Source organism: Gavialis gangeticus, unplaced genomic scaffold (assembly GCF_001723915.1).
Source record: "Gavialis gangeticus isolate Ggan-Ray unplaced genomic scaffold, GavGan_comp1, whole genome shotgun sequence".
Lineage (NCBI taxonomy): Eukaryota > Metazoa > Chordata > Crocodylia > Gavialidae > Gavialis > Gavialis gangeticus.
Window position 1 is genome coordinate 47,435,334 of NW_017728997.1, and position 16,498 is coordinate 47,451,831.

A 16,498-nucleotide genomic window follows, 5' to 3' on the forward strand; every position below is an offset into this window, starting at 1 on the left:
AAGGCAATTGCCTTTCAGAATCTGCAAGTTGGTAGGTACATTTCCTGATTTCTTATGTTGGTTTCACAAGAATTGACTTTTTTTTTTAAAGTTACCTGCAAACACTGGATTTTTACTCTACTTTAAGTAATTTGACCATTTCAGTTAATTTTCCAGTCTTCTGTTGGAGAAAAGCAGTCATGGATATAACATGTTACTATAGGATCAGATAGAGGGGGGGAAAGGGATGGGAGTAGTATGGTCAGCTCTTGGTAGCCAGTTTCTTCATGGTGCAGGCACGGCCCCACTGACTGTGTGCCTGTGTGCCAGGTGGGCTCTGGTGCCATTGGCTGTGAGCTGCTGAAGAACTTTGCAATGATGGGGCTAGCTGCTGGCAAGGGTGGAAGCATCACAGTGACTGACATGGACACCATTGAGCGCTCCAACCTCAACCGGCAGTTTCTCTTCCGGCCTTGGGATGTACCCGTGAGTGATTGCAAGGTTGAGGTACTGGAGAGCATGTGCATGGGTGCTGAGGCCCAAAGCAGCTGCCATGGGCAGGGGCAAGGGTTTGCCCAGCCAGGCCTGTAAGCACCCAGTCAGTAGAGAGACAACTAAGCCAGGCATGGTGCAACTGTTCCCTGCCAACCTGCTGTGCCAGTGCTTCTCACTTATGACCTACAGACCCCTGCTGGCCCAGCTCTGGGCTCCCCTTCACCCAGCTCTACCAGTGTTGCTCCCCCACATCAGCAGTCTCAGAGTTGGTTCCCAGCCCAGGGCTGAAAAAGCCCCACAGACGGTGACGATCTGCTTCAGCACCTGCTGCCTGCATCATGTGGTTTTCAGGAAGCACTGACTGAACCCTTAGAGTGAGGGTAGCGGAGCCCAAATACCAATTAGAGGGAGCTCCCATGTCCTTGTCAGCTCTAGCTGCCCAAATCGCCACAGTCTTCCTCCTGCCCAGCTTCTGCAGGGAGCCATCCTGCACCAGCAGCGTGGTCTGGAAAGAAAGGAGTGAAGGGGACAGACTTGGGGAGGGGGACCAGACTCCTGTGTTTACTAGGAACTGGGGCCAAGGCAGGGGCTTCTCTGCCTGCAGCCAGCAGTCCCTGTTAGGAATTTGGTGCTGGCCCTTTCCCACCTGTTTGGCCATGCAAAGTGTCTGTAAACCAGCTGGCTCTGTTAGGATGGCGCATCACTGTTACCAGCACCTGGGCTTGTGGCAGGAGCCATAGAGCTGTGTGGGCAGGAGCCCAAAGGTAGATAAGGAGCTCCCTGGCCTCTACAACGGGCTGGCTTTCTCTGGGACACTGGGCCTGCTGCACCAGTGGGAGGGATGGGGGATTGTGTTCCACCTTCTACACCTAGCCAGGACAGGACCATACCTCCGCCCCCATCCAGAATCTTGGTTGCATTCCTCTTGCAGAAGCTGAAATCAGAGGTGGCAGCAGCGGCAGTGAGGCGCATGAATCCACACATCAATATAGTGGCCCACAGCAACCAGGTGGGGCCCACCACAGAGCAGCAATATGGCGAGGACTTTTTCCAGCCTCTTGATGGCGTGGCAAGTGCCCTGGACAGCATGAGAGCTCGTGAGTGCCCAGGAAGGAGCTAGGGCCAGGCTGAGCATGGTCATGCACACCCCATGCCTGTGCCATTCCACATGGCACTGGGGAAATGACCTGGTGCCACCTAGCTACAGAGCAGCACCTGGGGGCTTAGATAAGAACAGGAGGCTGCTTGCACACTCCTTCAGACTGACTCGCTCTCTGCTTTGCATCCTGCCCTGGTGCTGGGATTCCTCTGGGGACTCTTCTATGTGGGTGGAGTTTACTTCGATTGGGACAGGGGATGGAGTCTATAGAAAGGAAGACTCCCCCACTGTGCCCCAGGACCCATACTCTCGGTTACCCATGGAGTGTGCTTGCCTGGAGGAGTGGGGGAATGGGAGTATGATACCTGCGAGGGGAGCCAAAGGTGTCAGATGTTGGTCTCCTCTCAGTTTTTCCTCCCTGTTCAGGGACATATGTGGACAGCCAGTGCATCCGTTACCTCAAGCCACTGCTTGACTCAGGCACCCAGGGCACCAAGGGACACGTGCAGGTCATTGTGCCCCGCCTAACGGAACCATTCGGCAGTCACAGTGACCCATTGGAGAAGGCCATTCCTGTCTGCACCTTGCGTCACTTCCCCAGTTCCATCGAGCACACACTGCAGGTAAGGCCCAGCCTAGCATGTAGTGGTTTCCCAATGCTGGGCATGGCCCTTCCACAGACCCAAGTGCACCCCACTTTGTCTCCCCAGCATAGTTGTTCCCCATGGGGTGGCACCAGTGCCTGGCAGCTGGATTAAGCCTTGACTTCAGCATCTCCAGTTTCCTGATAGGGTGGCTGAATGGGTTGGGTGCCCTCAACAGCCATCACCTCAGAGAGGCCTGTGGCTAATGTAGCAGGTGGTTTCATCCAGGGACACCCTGCCCCTGCCCACTGTCCTTGTGGGCATGCAGCATGGAGTGCACCCCCTAGCGTGCCCCGCTGTGGGCCTCTGTGCTTCAGCCTGTGTGTATTTCAGAAAGATGAAATTCCTCAGCACTGGGCCTGGTCTTAGCCAGTGAATGGGAACAAGAGCAGAGAAAGAGCTGTCAGGGCTGCAGGCAAGATACAGGGCCCAGCTGCTTCCTGGCTGGAAGCCCCATTGCCATATGTGCATTCTTGCTGCTAAGCCCCCATGCTGATCTAAGGCAGGGGTTTTCAACCTGTTTGGGTCAGTGTACCCCCGGTTGCCAGTTGAGAAAGAAGGAGTACCCTGCTGGTCGGTCTCCAAATACCCCTTGAAGCCTTCCCAGGTACCCCCGGTCTAAAGTATGCCAGACTTCCCCAGGATAGCTGCTGGTGTGGGGCTGTGCCCCTCCTCCCCAGTGCCCTGGCCCTCCAGAGCTCCCCATGGCTTCAGGATCCCTGGCTCTGCCCTCCACTGTTGCTTCTTTCCCTCTCATAGCAGTTAGGACCACTCATATGTATTGAAGGAAGCCACTGCTGATCTTCCCTCAGAAATGCACCAGCCTCACCACTCCTTACCAGGAGGAACTTCAGAGGGGATGGAGGGCTTCTGGGGAGGACAGGGACCTTGGCATGAGATCTGGCTGTGAAGGACTATGTAGGAAAGCAGGAGGCTACCTCAGCATCCAGTCCATAGTCCCCTGTTAGTTCCTCTGGCAGCCCTGAATTGGTCACTGCCTGCCTAAGCTAAGGGGGCTCTTAGTATCATTGCAAATTAGAGGACTTTTGAGGGTGAAGCTCCTGCCCCCCTGCCCCGAGTCCTGGGAGAGGGTGCTAGATGGACAATTCCCATAGCAGGGTCGCAGACAGTCTGGGTGTTGAGCTCCAGGGCTCTTGCCACCTGCACAGGTTGCACCAGGCTTCAGGAGCAGGGACCAACGTGCTTACAGGTTGCCACATCTTGGCAGCCTTGGTACTACAGGCTCAACCATGGGTAGGGGGGTCTTGGAGGATTGATGTTGGAATTTGAGGGGTGGGGATCCTCCATCCTGTGTCTGACCCCCTTCTCTCTCCCAGTGGGCCCGTGATGAGTTTGAGGGGCTCTTCAAGCTGCCTGCTGAGAATGTCAACAGATACCTGCAGTGAGTGTGAGCACGATGATAGGCCTGTGGCTCAACCCTAGGGGAGTTTGGGGCACAGAGCTGGGCTTGCTCTTCCTGTGTCTTCTGTGTTTGGGGGCTCCCATTTCCATCCCGCCTCAAGCAAGAAACTGGTATGACATGGCCCCAACTCCCAGCAGGACTGGGACACACCAGGACCTTGGTTCTCCATGGCTTTCATGTGAACAAGTCAGAGCCCTGGGACTGGCCACAGCACAGACAGGCCATGTCCTTTGTTGTTCATGGTTCTCTCATCAGCTTTTGCTGATGATGACCCCAGCAGCTGTGAGATTCCTGGGCTCTAGCACTGGGCCTCTCAGGGCCTGGGTTGTCACACCAGCCTTCACCTAGAGTGGCCCAGGGCTTCTGAGTTCTAGCCTCAGTTTTCACTCCTTGCCAGGGTACTGATGTTCTTCTCCCACATTACTTTTTTGGGTGGTGGTTGGGGAGGGTGGAGATGAAAAGGTTTGTGAGAGCTTGAGGTACTGAACACTGCCATGTCTTGCAGGGACTCAACTTTCCTAGAGGGGCAGCAGTCACGTGTGGAGGCACTAGAGGTCCTGGAGCTGGTGCGCAGTAGCCTGCTGGAGAAACCACGAGCCTGGCAGGACTGTGTGTACTGGGCCCGGCAGCGCTGGGAGAGCCTTTACCGCAACAGCATCCAGCAGCTGCTGCACAGTTTCCCCCCTGACCATGTAAGAGCCACCCTGCAGTGTCCCAGATCATGGGCCAAAATGTGCCCTGTCTCAGCCCTGGGAGCCTCCCCACACCTTGTATCCCATTATGCCCCTAGGAGCCTTGCTGCACCCTGCATCTCCTACTCAGTTCTTACCACTCAGTCTCCTGGTCTGGAGACTCCCCCACCCATGCCCTCTCCTTTGCCTCCCACATCAATCTCAAGGCTCTCATCAAGTCCATATGTTCCACACCAGAGTCCCTCCCAGGACCTGGAGTCACTGCCTTCTTCCAGATACACTAGCCTGTTAATATCCCAACGTATCAGGAGGAATGCTTGCAAAGCTATGCATGGGCTAGGTGGGTCCCTGTGCTCTCAGCCTGAGCCCTTGCTTGGCTGAGCCTGACCAGCCATGCCTGATCTGTGCTTTCCCTGTCTGCAGGTGACCAGCTCAGGGTTCCCGTTCTGGTCAGGGACCAGGAAATGTCCCCGGCCCCTGGAGTTTGACTGCAACAATGTAAGTGCGGAGCTGGGCCCCTAGGATAGAGCAATACCTTTGGTGGAAGCTGGCAGCCGGGGGTTAGCACTGGTGCCATAACTATGGCAATGCCACGGGAGGGCCTTTTGGCAGGATCTAGATATAGCGCACAGTGCACTGGAACAGGGAGGGCAGCTGCAAAGATGGTGCGTGCAAACACCAGGGGTGCAGCCATTGAGGTGAGGAACTGTGTGCAAGAGTAAGACTTTGATAGGTGTCAGTGGTGTGGAGGGATGGGTCCCAGGTAGCTGCAGAAAGATTTGCTAGTACAAGTGTGCACCTCCTTTGGGTGAGTCACAGCCCAGCCTGGCACAGGCACACCATTCCTCTGTGGAATCTGGCATCAGTGCCCAGTACCTCAGGGCTTATCCCAGCAGTTTTGGTACAGCTCGCAATGGGCATTTGAAGAGCTGGTCAGAGCCCCTACTCATGCTTCTAACCAAGGGGAACATGGGTAGTCCTGTCTCACAGTGAGCCAGCCCTGGGGTCCCAACTGAAGCTGTTCCTGACCCTGTCCCCCATAGCTCTGCCTGTCCTGGATCCGAGTGTCCCAAGTGCTTCCCTCTTCAACAGCCTCTTGCACTGCTCAGCCACTCTTGGAGTTCACCCCAAGAACCCCAGATTTGAATCTACCTCTTCCCCAGCTGCCCTTTCTAGCAATAGGGCATCTTGGTGTCCTGGGATCAATGGGTAGCTGGGCAGTGCTGTGTTCTGGGCAATCATGCAATGCTTGGGGCTGTGCTTTCTGCCATGTTGCTGATCACAACAGTGCAGTAGTACATACACACATGCAAAAGTGGTGCCCGAGGTAGCTGTCCTGTTTGCCTCCCTGTCCATTATGCTACTGCCTGGGGTCTTGTTTACCCTGGGCATGGGCAGCCAGTACTTCTCCCTTTGGTGCCCATACCTATATCCTGGGTGGAGGAGCCTCTGCAGCAGCCTGGTTCCCTGGAAAACCAGTTCTGAGAGGATGGACTCCTAGGAAGGTGGGAGCTGGAAACTTGTGACCTCTGTCAACAAAAAGTCATCGTCCCCACCTGCAGCAGTTTGCCTGGAGAACAGATATGGAGCTCTAGCAACAGAGGTGGAGTGCGTTCTATTGGTGGAAGAGGCCAGGCCAAGAATCCCCAAGGTGGGGAGGATCAAGACCACTGCCACGAAGAGGAAGCAGTGGGTGGTGGTGGGTGGAGATTCTTCTGTGGGTGATGGAGGCATCTGTCTGCTGGCCCGACCTGTTGTCCTGGGAGATCTACTGCTCGCCTGGAGCCCAGATCCAAGATGTCACGGAAGGATTACCGAGACTCGTCCAGACTTCTGACTGCTACTCTGTGTTGCTCATTCATGTGGGCACCAGTGATACTGCCAGGAGTGATCCTGGGCAGATCAAGAGTGACTACAGGGGTTTGGATGCAAGGGTGAAGGGGGCAGGGCCACAGGTGGTGTTCTCTTCTCTCCTTCCAATCAAGGGGAAGGGCCCAGGCAGGACTGGACATAACCTGCAGATCAATGCATGGCTGTGAAGATGGTGTTCTGAGCAGGTATTTGGTGTCTTCGACCGTGGTATGTTCCAAGAATAAGGATTGCTAGGAAGAGGCAGGATCCACTTAAAGAGAAGGAAGAGCATCTTTACAGACAGGTTCCTTAACCTAGTGAAGACAGCTTTCAACTAGGTTCACTCGGGGATGGAGCCCAAAACCCTGAGGTAAGTGAGGAAGTGGAAGACAGAGGAAGCACAAGGAGGGGGCAACTAGGGTGGCCTCCTCATTCTTACTGAGAAAGTAGGGCAATTGGCTAGTTATCTCAGGCATCTGTACATGAACACAGTCTTGGAAACGAGTAGAAAGAACTGGAAGTCCTTGCACAGTCACAGAACTGTGATGTGATTGGAATAACTGAGACTTGGTTGAATAGCTTGCATAACTGGAGTCATGGATGGGTTCAGGAAGGACAGGCAGGGGAAGAGAATGAGTTGAGCTGTATGATTGCTCAGAGCTCCAGTATGAAACTGAAGATATGGCTGTTGAAAGTCTCTGGGTTAAGGACAGAGGAGAGAGCAACAATGTTGATGTCATGGTAGGTGTCTGCTGTAGATCACCAGAACAGGAGGATGAGGTAGATGAGGCTTTTTTGGACAACTGGTGGAAGTTTCCAGATCACAGACCCTCATTCTCATGAAGGACTTCAATTACCCTGAGATATGCTGGGAAGGCAATATAGCAGTGCACAGACAATTTAGGAAGTTTTTGGAGAGCTTTGGAGACAACTTCCTGGTGCAAGTGTTGAGCGACCAACTAGGGGTCATGCTTTTTTGACCTGCTGCTCACAAACAGGGAAGAACTGGTGGGGAATGTAGTATAGTAGATGGCAACTTGGGCAGCAACGACCACAGGATGATTGAGTTCAGGATCCTGAGGAAAAGAAGGAAGGAGAGCAGCAGAGTAAGGACCCTGGACTTAGTAAAGCAGACTTTGGTTCCCTCAGGGAGCTGATGGGTAGGATCACCTGGGAGGGGGAAAGGAGTCCAGGAGAGCTGGCTGTACTTTAAATAATCGTTACTGAGGGCACAAGAACAAACCAAACCCCCATGTGCAGGAAGAATAGCAAATATGGCAGGCAACCAGCTTGGCTTAGCAGAGAACTCTTCAGTGAGCTTAAAAACAAAAAAGCTTCTAAGAAGTGGAAGCTTGGACAGATGACTAGAGAGGGGAATATAAGAGTATTGTTCAGGCATGCAGGAAAGGCCAAAGTGCAACTGGAGTTACAGCTAGCAAGGGACGTGAAGGGTAACAAGAAGGGTTTCTACAAGTATGTTAGCAACAAGAGGAAGATCAGGAAAGTGTGGATCCCTTACTGAATGGGTGAGGCAACCTAGTAACAGATGATGAAGAAAGGCTAAAGTACTTGATTCCTTTTTTACCTCAGACTTCACAGGCAAGGCCAGCTCTCAGACTACTGGGTAGCACAATTTGGGGAGAAGGTGAGCAGCCCTCAGTGGTGAAAGAACTGGTTAGGGACTATTTAGAAAAGCTGGATGCATGGGGCCGGATGCAGTGCATCCAGCTATGCTGAAGGAGTTGTCTGATGTGATTGTGGAGTCACTGGCCATTATCTTTGAAAACTCATGGCAATCAGAAGAGGTCCTAGATGATTGGAAAAGGGAAATATAGTGCCCATCTTTAAGAAAGGGAAGAAGGAGGATCTAGGGAACTACAGACCAGCCAGCTTCACCTCAGTCCTTGGAAAAATCATGGAGCAGACCCTCAAGGAAGCCATTTCTAAGCACTCGGAGGAGAAGAAAGTGATCAGAAACAGTCAGCATGCATTCACCAAGGGCAAGTCATGTCTGACCAACCTGATTGCCTTCTATGATGAGATAACTGGCTCTGCAGATGCAGGAAATGCAAGGAAGCTAAGGAAATACAGGTTGGTATGGACTGTAAGGTGAATAGAAAGCTGGCTAGATCGTTGGGCTCAACAGGCAGTGATCAATGGCTTGATGTCTAGTTGGCAGCTGGTATTAAGTGGAATGCCCCAAGGGTCGGTCCTGGGGCCAGTTTTGTTCAGTATCTTTATCCATGACTTGGAAGATGGCATAGAGTACACCCTCAGCAAGTTTGCAGACGATACCAAGGTGGGGGGAGTTGTAGATACACTGAAGGGTAGGGCTAGGATTCAGAGTGACCTAGATAAATTGGAGAATTGGGCCAAAAGGAATCTTATGAGGTTAAATAAGGAAAAGTGCTAAATCCTGCACTTAGAATGGAAGAATCCCATGCTGTGCTACAGGCTGGTGGACTAACTGGCTAAGCAGCAGCTTTGCAGAAAAGGACCTGGGGGTTACAGTAAACAGTAAACTGGATACGAGTCAGCTATGTGCCTGTGTTGCCCAGAAGCCTAACAGCATACTGGGTTGCATTAATAGGAGCATTGCCAGCAGATTGAGGGAGGTAATTATTCCCCTCTGTTCAGCACTGATGAAGCCATGTCTGGAGTACTGTGTCTAGTTTTGGGCTCTCCACTACAAAAAGGATGTGTACAAGTTGGAAAGAGTCTAGCTGAAGGTAATGAAAATGGTGAGGGGGCTGGGGCACATGACTTCTGAGGAGAGGCTGAGGGAACTGGGCTTATTTAGTCTGCAGAAGAGAAGCCTGAGTAGGGATTTGATAGCAGCCTTTAACTACCTAAAGGGTGGTTCCCAAGAGGATACAGTTAGGCTATTCTCAGTGGTGGCAGATGACAGAACAAGGAGTAATGGTCTCAAGTTGCAGCAATGGAAGTTTAGCTTAGATATTAGCAAAAACTCTCACTAGGAGCATGGTAAAGGACTGGAAGCAGTTATCTAGAGAGGTGGTGGAATATCCATCCTTGGAGGTTTTAAAGGCCCAGCTCAACAGAACCCTGGCTGGAATTATGTAGTTGGGGATGGTCCCTCTTTGAGCAGGGGGTTGGACTAGATGGGTGCCTGTACACAAGCACAGATGCTGCTCTAATGTGCTGTAATTAGCAGACTCGATTAATTGAGTCTGCTAGAGTGTGGCAATTACTGTGCTCCAGCAACCTCCCATGTCTTGTGTATCAGTGTTCCTGTGCTTCACAGTGGCAGCAGGGGCATTTTGCCTACAGCTTGTTGAACGAGCTTTATTTCAAGCTTCCCTGTCATCATTTTGAAGCATGGGGATGCTAATACACAAGATGCTGTGGCGCTTTAATTAGAACAGCTCCTGGAGCACTGCCTCTCTACCCCCAGAGTATATGTAAAAGTGCCCAATGTCTTCCTGAGCTCTCTTCCATTTTATGATAAGTGGGGGGCATATGATGGGAGAAAAAGATGGTAGGGGATGGCTGTGAGACAGCAGGAGAGTCCCACTGAGTCTGGCCATGCCTGCAGGATACCCACATGCAGTACATCATTGCTGCTGCCAGCCTCTTTGCTCAGATGCACAAGCTACAGATGTCTGGGGACACAGCCGCCATCCAGGAGACCCTGCGTGCTATGACCTTGGTGCCCTTCAAGCCACAGGCTGGGGTGAAGATCCCAGTCACAGATGAGGAGTTGCAAGAGACATCGACTGCAGCTGGTAAGGAGTTCCAGCCCTGCCTTGCCCTGCCCTTCCTAATAACTGCATTGCTCCCTGGACAGATGATCCTGGGGGTGTGTGAAGGAGGGGGGCACTCCTGGCAGCCTTGTCTGCTGCTTGCTTTGTATCTTGAGATCTGCCCAGCACAGCCCATTGCTTGAAATACTTCCTGCTGCCTTGCACAGGCCTGCTGTTCCAGATCTGTGTCAGTTCCTCTTATGCAGCACAACTGACAGCACCTCACTTCCTATGTAGGGGTTAGTTGATGACCCCAGTCATTGACTTACCAGTCTTCCACATGTACCTTCCTTGACAGCCTAGCAGAGTGGCTCAGCTTCTGTACCCTCAGCCCCTGGTGAGTGGTGGGTTCTGGTTCCAAGGGGCCCTCACTCCTGACTCATTCCTGTTTCGGCCTTTGGTGTGGTTCCCTTGCAGTCCCATATACAGACAAATGGTGTGCAGCAAGCACACTGGAGATGGCTGTTTATGGGGCTTCTCTGGAAGACAGAGGCTGTGACAGACCTGACTGACCATTTCCTCCCAAGCCCTGCTTGACAATAGCCAGGCAACAGCATGGCTAGAAATCTCAGATCCCTGCAGGACACTGCATTGCTGAGGGGGCCTTTGCACTCATTCATGCCAAAACTGACAGGCAGTGGTGTATGAGGGTATGCAAACACTGCCCAGTGTTGCTGTCAAACAGGCACACTGAATCTTCCTCTTGGGAAGTCCAGCTGGCTGGTTTCTTATGGACAGTGACGTGATCACTGGTCCAACTTGGCCCAAGTCTCAGGCACCCCAGGCAGTGCCCCCCTCATGTCCACAGGGATAGCAGAGTCCATATGGAAAAGACCTTGGTCCAGTCCATGGAAGGGCACAGGTGCTCAGTCCTGGGACCTTTGCCAGTATCCTGTCTGCCTCTGGGTTATGTATCCCCTAAAGTGACATGGCACTGACTTTGCCCAGAGGGGTCTGAGATAACAAGAGGGTCACTTCTCCTGCTACTCGCTCTGTTCCCCTACAGATGAGAATCGTTTGGCAAAGCTGAGTCAGGAGCTTGCAGAGCTCCGCCATGAGCTGGTGAGCAAGAATCTCTGCACCGCCTACCTTATGGAACCAATTCACTTTGAGAAGGTACCAGGAGCTGTTTTTCTCTAACTGGCTTTCTTCTGGCTTCTCCATTCAGGAGGCAGACCCAGCTGCCAGGGCACAGAAGCTTGTGGTGGGGAAGTGGCACAACAAGTTTTGGGTCTTGGTGCCTGTGGCCCTGGCTGGTTTCCCAGGGGAGTGGGTCTGCAGGAAGTTCCCATGGGCAGGGCACTATGTACAGCTCCATAGATGGGGAGTATGGCCCTGCAGTTCCACAAGGGCATTCCTTTATCAATACTACCTCTCCCTGACAGCTGTTTGTCACTGCCCATGTCTAACCACACCTTTGCAGCCAGGGGGTTGGGCTGGTTCCTACAGTCCTCCAACTGATGGTGGGCCCAGAGCTGCCAGCACAATTTTGGCTGGGGACTGGCTGTGCATGTCCTGGCTGAGCAGAGTCCTTAGCACTAGGTGCAGGATCCCCCTCCAGCCCTCCCTCAATCTCTGGGGAGCAGCATGCATACCCTTACACGCCCTTGCCTGTCAGTTTCGGCATGAATGGGTGCAAAGGCCCTCTCAGCAATGCAGTGGTCCTGCAGGGATCTGAGGTCCCTAGCTATGCTGTTGCCTGACTCATCAGGCAGGGCTTGGGAGGGAATGGTCAGTCGGAAGTGTCCCAGCCTGTTTTCCAAAGGAGCCCCATAAGCAGCCCTCTCCAGACTGGCAGCCATTCTCCATGGAACTACTGGGACTGAGGTGCTAGCCTCTTGCTCTTGACCACTTCTGACAGCCAGAGGGTCTCTGCTGTCCCAAGAGAGGCAGCCACCTAGCCCTGTCCTTGGGAGGTCTGGTACCATCTTTGGATTCTCATTCTGCTCTCTCCCTCACTGTTCTCTGCAGGATGATGACAGGAACTGCCACATTGATTTTATCACGGTCGCATCCAACCTACGAGCTGAGAACTATGGCATTCCGCCTGCTGACAAGTGCAAGGTGAAAATTTATGATGCCCGTAGGAGTGAGTCTATGTCAGGAATGTATCTATAGCATCCCTTTGGGGAGATTGGGGCTATTACATTCCCAGGCAGAGGAGCCTGGTTGGGAGGTCCTTTCCACAGCTTACACAGCCCTGGGAAGCAGCTGCTGATGTGCTTTCCCCAATTGCCCACAGAGCAAGCGGATTGCTGGCCGGATCGTGCCTGCCATTGCCACCACAACAGCGGCAGTGGCTGGCCTGGCATGCCTAGAGCTCTTCAAGTTGGTATGGGGGCACGAGCACCTCAGCGCCTACTGTAACAGCTTCCTGCAACTCTCAGAGCCCCGGCTTACCCGTTTCCAGCCTCTGCCAGCCTCCACTTGCAAGGTATGACTCTCCCAGCCCTGTTATCTGCACCCTTGTTTCCAAGGCTGCTCTTGCCCACAGCATCAGGACAGGGCTGTTTGGGCAAGGGCTCAATCTGTCCCTGCACCGGCTGTACTCCTAAGAGCCCTGCCAGGACAATAGGGGGGCATGGTGTAGGGTAGACCTGATGCCTAAAAGGACTCTCATGGCATGCTTTCCTCTTTGGTCTAGGATACACTAAGTGGTGCTAAGGGCCTCTATCCTATAGGGTGGGAGGTTGGAGCTTGGTATGGAACAACAGTCTGGCAAATACTAAAGCCCAGTGTGCTGCTGGGAGTGGGAGGGGCTGTTGCAGGAAGTCAAATCGAGGCTCAGCAGTGGGTGCTCTCTCTTCTGAGTGACTGCAGCCTGAGTGGTGGGATTGGGCCCTGCACTGTTTCAGCCGTCCCCTCTGCACCCACATCAGCACTCCCCACCCCCATATCTAGTATGCAGGGCCATGCTATCCTGCCCATGGGGCTCCCCACAGGTCCAGAAATTTAGCATGAGTAGGGCAGCCATTGTTTCCCTTCAGTCAAATTTTTGGACCCATGGGCAGCCTTGAGGGCCAAGTGACATGGCTCCACAGACCAGATCTGACCCTCAGGCCAAGGGTTGAGCACCCCTTGTCTAATGGGCTCACTTCCTCTCCTGCTTTAGGTCAGGACACAGCTGCTTCTCAGTGGGCCTTAGGCTTTAGTGTCAGGTTGGTCAAGCTGTCCTTGGCAGCACTGTCTGCATTGCACTGATGAAAGAGGAGAGCACATCTCTGAGTAGGATGCCCTAGACACTGCAGTGACCTCCACAGCTCTGGTGGTATCCCAGCTCTGAGGACAGCTGGCTGAGCTATGGCTGGGGACAGTGACGAAGCAGTATCCCCTCACTGGAATGTGGGTGAACATTGCCCAAATATCTCATTTCTGTCCACATTAACAACACCCCCTTGCTGAGATCAGCCCCCCTATTGCATGAATGCTGCATGCCTGCTGACCTGGTGTAGTCCCCTCCGCAGACCGGAAGAGGGCTGAGTTCAGCAGCAGATGCCTGGAACAGGGAGCCTGAGAGAGGCAGAGCAGGGCTGCCTGGGAGCTGTCAGGCACAGGAAATGGGACTTAGGCCTGTGGCTGCCTGGGCAGAGGGCCAAACAGCAGAGAGCTTTAACTCCTTCCTGCAGCCTGCAAGCCCCCACAGCCTGGGCTGACAGCCAGCCTTCTCCACCTAGCCCTGCTAAACTGCCCATCCTCAGTTGCGGCCAGGCCTCCTTGCACAGCAGGACCATCGGACTGCACGGGACTGGCTCCAGAGCCAGAGCTAAACTGGCTTGGGGACTCTGCTCCAGAGCTCCCTACTCACCCACACACCCTCTCTACCAAAGCTTTTGGCCATGGGCATTCTGGCATCCTGACCTTTCCAAAGCTGCCTACCAGGACTGGCTCTTTGTCAGATATGGGTTTCCCAGGGAGTGGGAAACCCATTCCAGAGCAAAGCAGAATCAGTTCCTTGAGCCTAGGCCATGGAGCTGAGGGGAAGCAGAGTGATGATAAGGCACAGTGGATTAATTTATTGCCCTTCCCTGCAACGAGATGCTGGAAATTATTCAAGACGAATCCCACACCCACTTCAGCAGAGCAGAAACCAAGGCATAATCCTCCAGAAGTGGATCCAAGTTATCATTCTGACGGTGCTAGCCATGTCTCCATTGTTACAGCAAAGCTGAGTTTGGCCCGAGACAGGTGTCCCCTGGCTTTTGGCTCTCAGTGGAAAGCATGGCTCCAATGTTACTTTGAGTTTTGCTCATTCCTGTGGGGGGTCATGGGTTGCAGTAAGACACTGCCAGTGCACACCCAGGTTCAGTCAGCCATGTCCAGCACTGGTCTAACCTGGTGTCCAGCTAGCTCAGGACAGGAGGATAAAGGACTGTTCTCCTGGGGGCTCCCACCCTAACTAAACAGATTTTTTTTTTTTTTGGTGGGGAGGAGGTGGAGGGGGGAAATATATATACACATAATCTAGCATAAGCTTTTCATGACACACCTTAAACCGCATTAAGAAACTGCACACCCGCTCCCTTGCGGCCCCATGCACCCACCTGCTGCCCTTCCCTAACCCAGTTGCAGCCCCTTAGTCCAGGCCCTGATTTGGGGTTTAGATTCTCAGTTTGTTCACTGTCCTTGTCACTGTCACTTCCGTTGCTGCTGATCCTGTTGCTGTCTTCATCGCTGTCTCCCAGTTCAGTTGCGTTATTGTCCTTTTCGTTCTCCCTGTCCACTTCCCCTCCCGGGGGTCTATGCTCACAGGGTGCAGATACAGGAACAGGAGAGGATACAGGAGCAGCCCTTTCTGCTATTGTGGGACACATGGAGATGTCCTATAAGCAGGGTTAGGGAGAGCAGACTGTTACCAAGGAGTCAGCTTCTCTTAGTGGTAGTCATCTCACAATGGCAGTGATGGGACAGAGGTCACAAACTCTCCCCAGCAAAGATGGCCACTGTCTCCTTTTGGTTCCGTACTGTTCTTCTCTGCCTTTTGATAGCCAGGGGACCACTTCTTCCCTGAGACATCTTGGCTTCTGGGGGAGGCAGGGCTGGGAGGAACAGGCACTTGGGAAGGGCAGGGTAGACTCTGTGAAGAGACTACGGAATATGCACCAGCCCCTGAGGTGAAAGACACTCTCAGCTCAGAAAAACATGGCCAAAAAGGCTAAGGGCCCTGCGCCTGGATTTGTTAACTCCCCAAATCAACTTCCAGTAACCAGGGAGCACTGGGAGGTGTGGGCTTGCAGGAAGCTAGGAGGTGATGAGAAACTGAGGGCTGCAGAGGAGTGGGGTTATACAGGGAGGGTGGAGGGGACACGTTGGGGCATGCAGGATGATGCAGGAAGCAGGATGTCAGGGGCAGGGAAAGCTGTTTATGCAGGGGAGGGGGACACACTCCAGCTGTCTTACACTGCTGGTTATGAAAAGCAGCTGTAAACTTAACTTCTGCTTGGCAGTGGGCCATCTCTGAGGTTGTGGGAGAGGGGGATGGGCAGCAAGGCTGCGGGGCGCCTGCTTCTGAGGGGCTGTCGGAGAACCCTCTGTTTCTGTGTGGGGCCTTCCCCCTTTGGTGTGCAGGGGATGGCCTGGGGGCATGGCTGGGACTGGAGCCAATCCCCATGGCCTTCCACAGGCCACCCCTCACCAGCACCACTCTGTGCAGGAGCTGGCCTCTCCCTCTCCTGCTGTGTGCTGTTCCCTCAGCTGGCTGTGCCCCAGCACCCGGCTTCCTGCCCAGCGCTCTCTGCGAGGCCTGGCCCAACAGGGCCAGGACATGCACAGCCAGTCCCCAGGGACAGCCTGCTCCTTCTCTGCACGCTTGCAGATGTGCCAGAGAGAAACCAGAGCTCGAGTGGGTGTGGGGGGGAGGGAGCTTAAATTGGGACCGTCTGTTCCAATAGAAGCCTCTTTGTCTGGGGGTTTATGGAGTGCGAGGCCTGGCTTCCTGCTGCACAGGAAACACTGATTGGAACCAGATTGGCTGGGGGCTGGGGCCAGGGCAGGAAGGGGGGGAGGGGAAGACGCCTTCCGAGCTGCCATTTCAGCTCTAGCAATATTCATAGCTCAAGTCCTGCTGCAGTTTATCACTGCTCCCTAGGGCTTGACATGGCTATGTGGGCTGTGCCAAGTGGGCATGTAGACTCTTCCTCACAGCAGGGGCGACCACTATGCTGATCGGGCACTAACAGCAAACGGAGACCATACCCACCCCACATCCTGGAGCACAATAACCCATAGTGCAGCACTGGGACTGGCTGGCCCAACCCCGACAATATCAGTGTTGCCAACTCTCATGAGTTTTGGCATTGTTCTTAAAGTTGACACTTCAGGACTGAAGCACAGCTCTTACTATTTTAGCTCTTACTGTTTTATATATGTATATAAATAAAAAATAAAAGAAAGAGCTAAGTTTTTCACATTCCCGAAGAGTCAACTTTAAGAAAAACGCCAAAAATCATGAGAGTTTGCAACATGGCATCCCATAGTGCTGCCCTAGGGCAATGGGGCTGACACTGACTGCAAAGGGGGAGCTCGATGTGCAGCCCCCATTCTGAGACCTGATC

The 16,498-nt window shown here is 53.4% G+C and overlaps 1 protein-coding gene across 1 annotated transcript in view; it reads left to right on the forward strand.

Annotated features, from left to right (window-relative positions):
• Window positions 1–16,498, forward strand: part of UBA7 (ubiquitin like modifier activating enzyme 7) — a 50,914-nt gene that overhangs the window by 28,935 nt on the left and 5,481 nt on the right. The window contains exons 13-22 of the mRNA XM_019505155.1: window positions 310–465; window positions 1,406–1,571; window positions 2,000–2,196; window positions 3,555–3,619; window positions 4,146–4,332; window positions 4,756–4,830; window positions 9,740–9,929; window positions 10,954–11,063; window positions 11,919–12,011; window positions 12,190–12,381. Coding sequence (XP_019360700.1) covers window positions 310–465; window positions 1,406–1,571; window positions 2,000–2,196; window positions 3,555–3,619; window positions 4,146–4,332; window positions 4,756–4,830; window positions 9,740–9,929; window positions 10,954–11,063; window positions 11,919–12,011; window positions 12,190–12,381 — 1,431 coding nt within the window. The remainder of the gene's footprint in view (window positions 1–309; window positions 466–1,405; window positions 1,572–1,999; window positions 2,197–3,554; window positions 3,620–4,145; window positions 4,333–4,755; window positions 4,831–9,739; window positions 9,930–10,953; window positions 11,064–11,918; window positions 12,012–12,189; window positions 12,382–16,498) is intronic.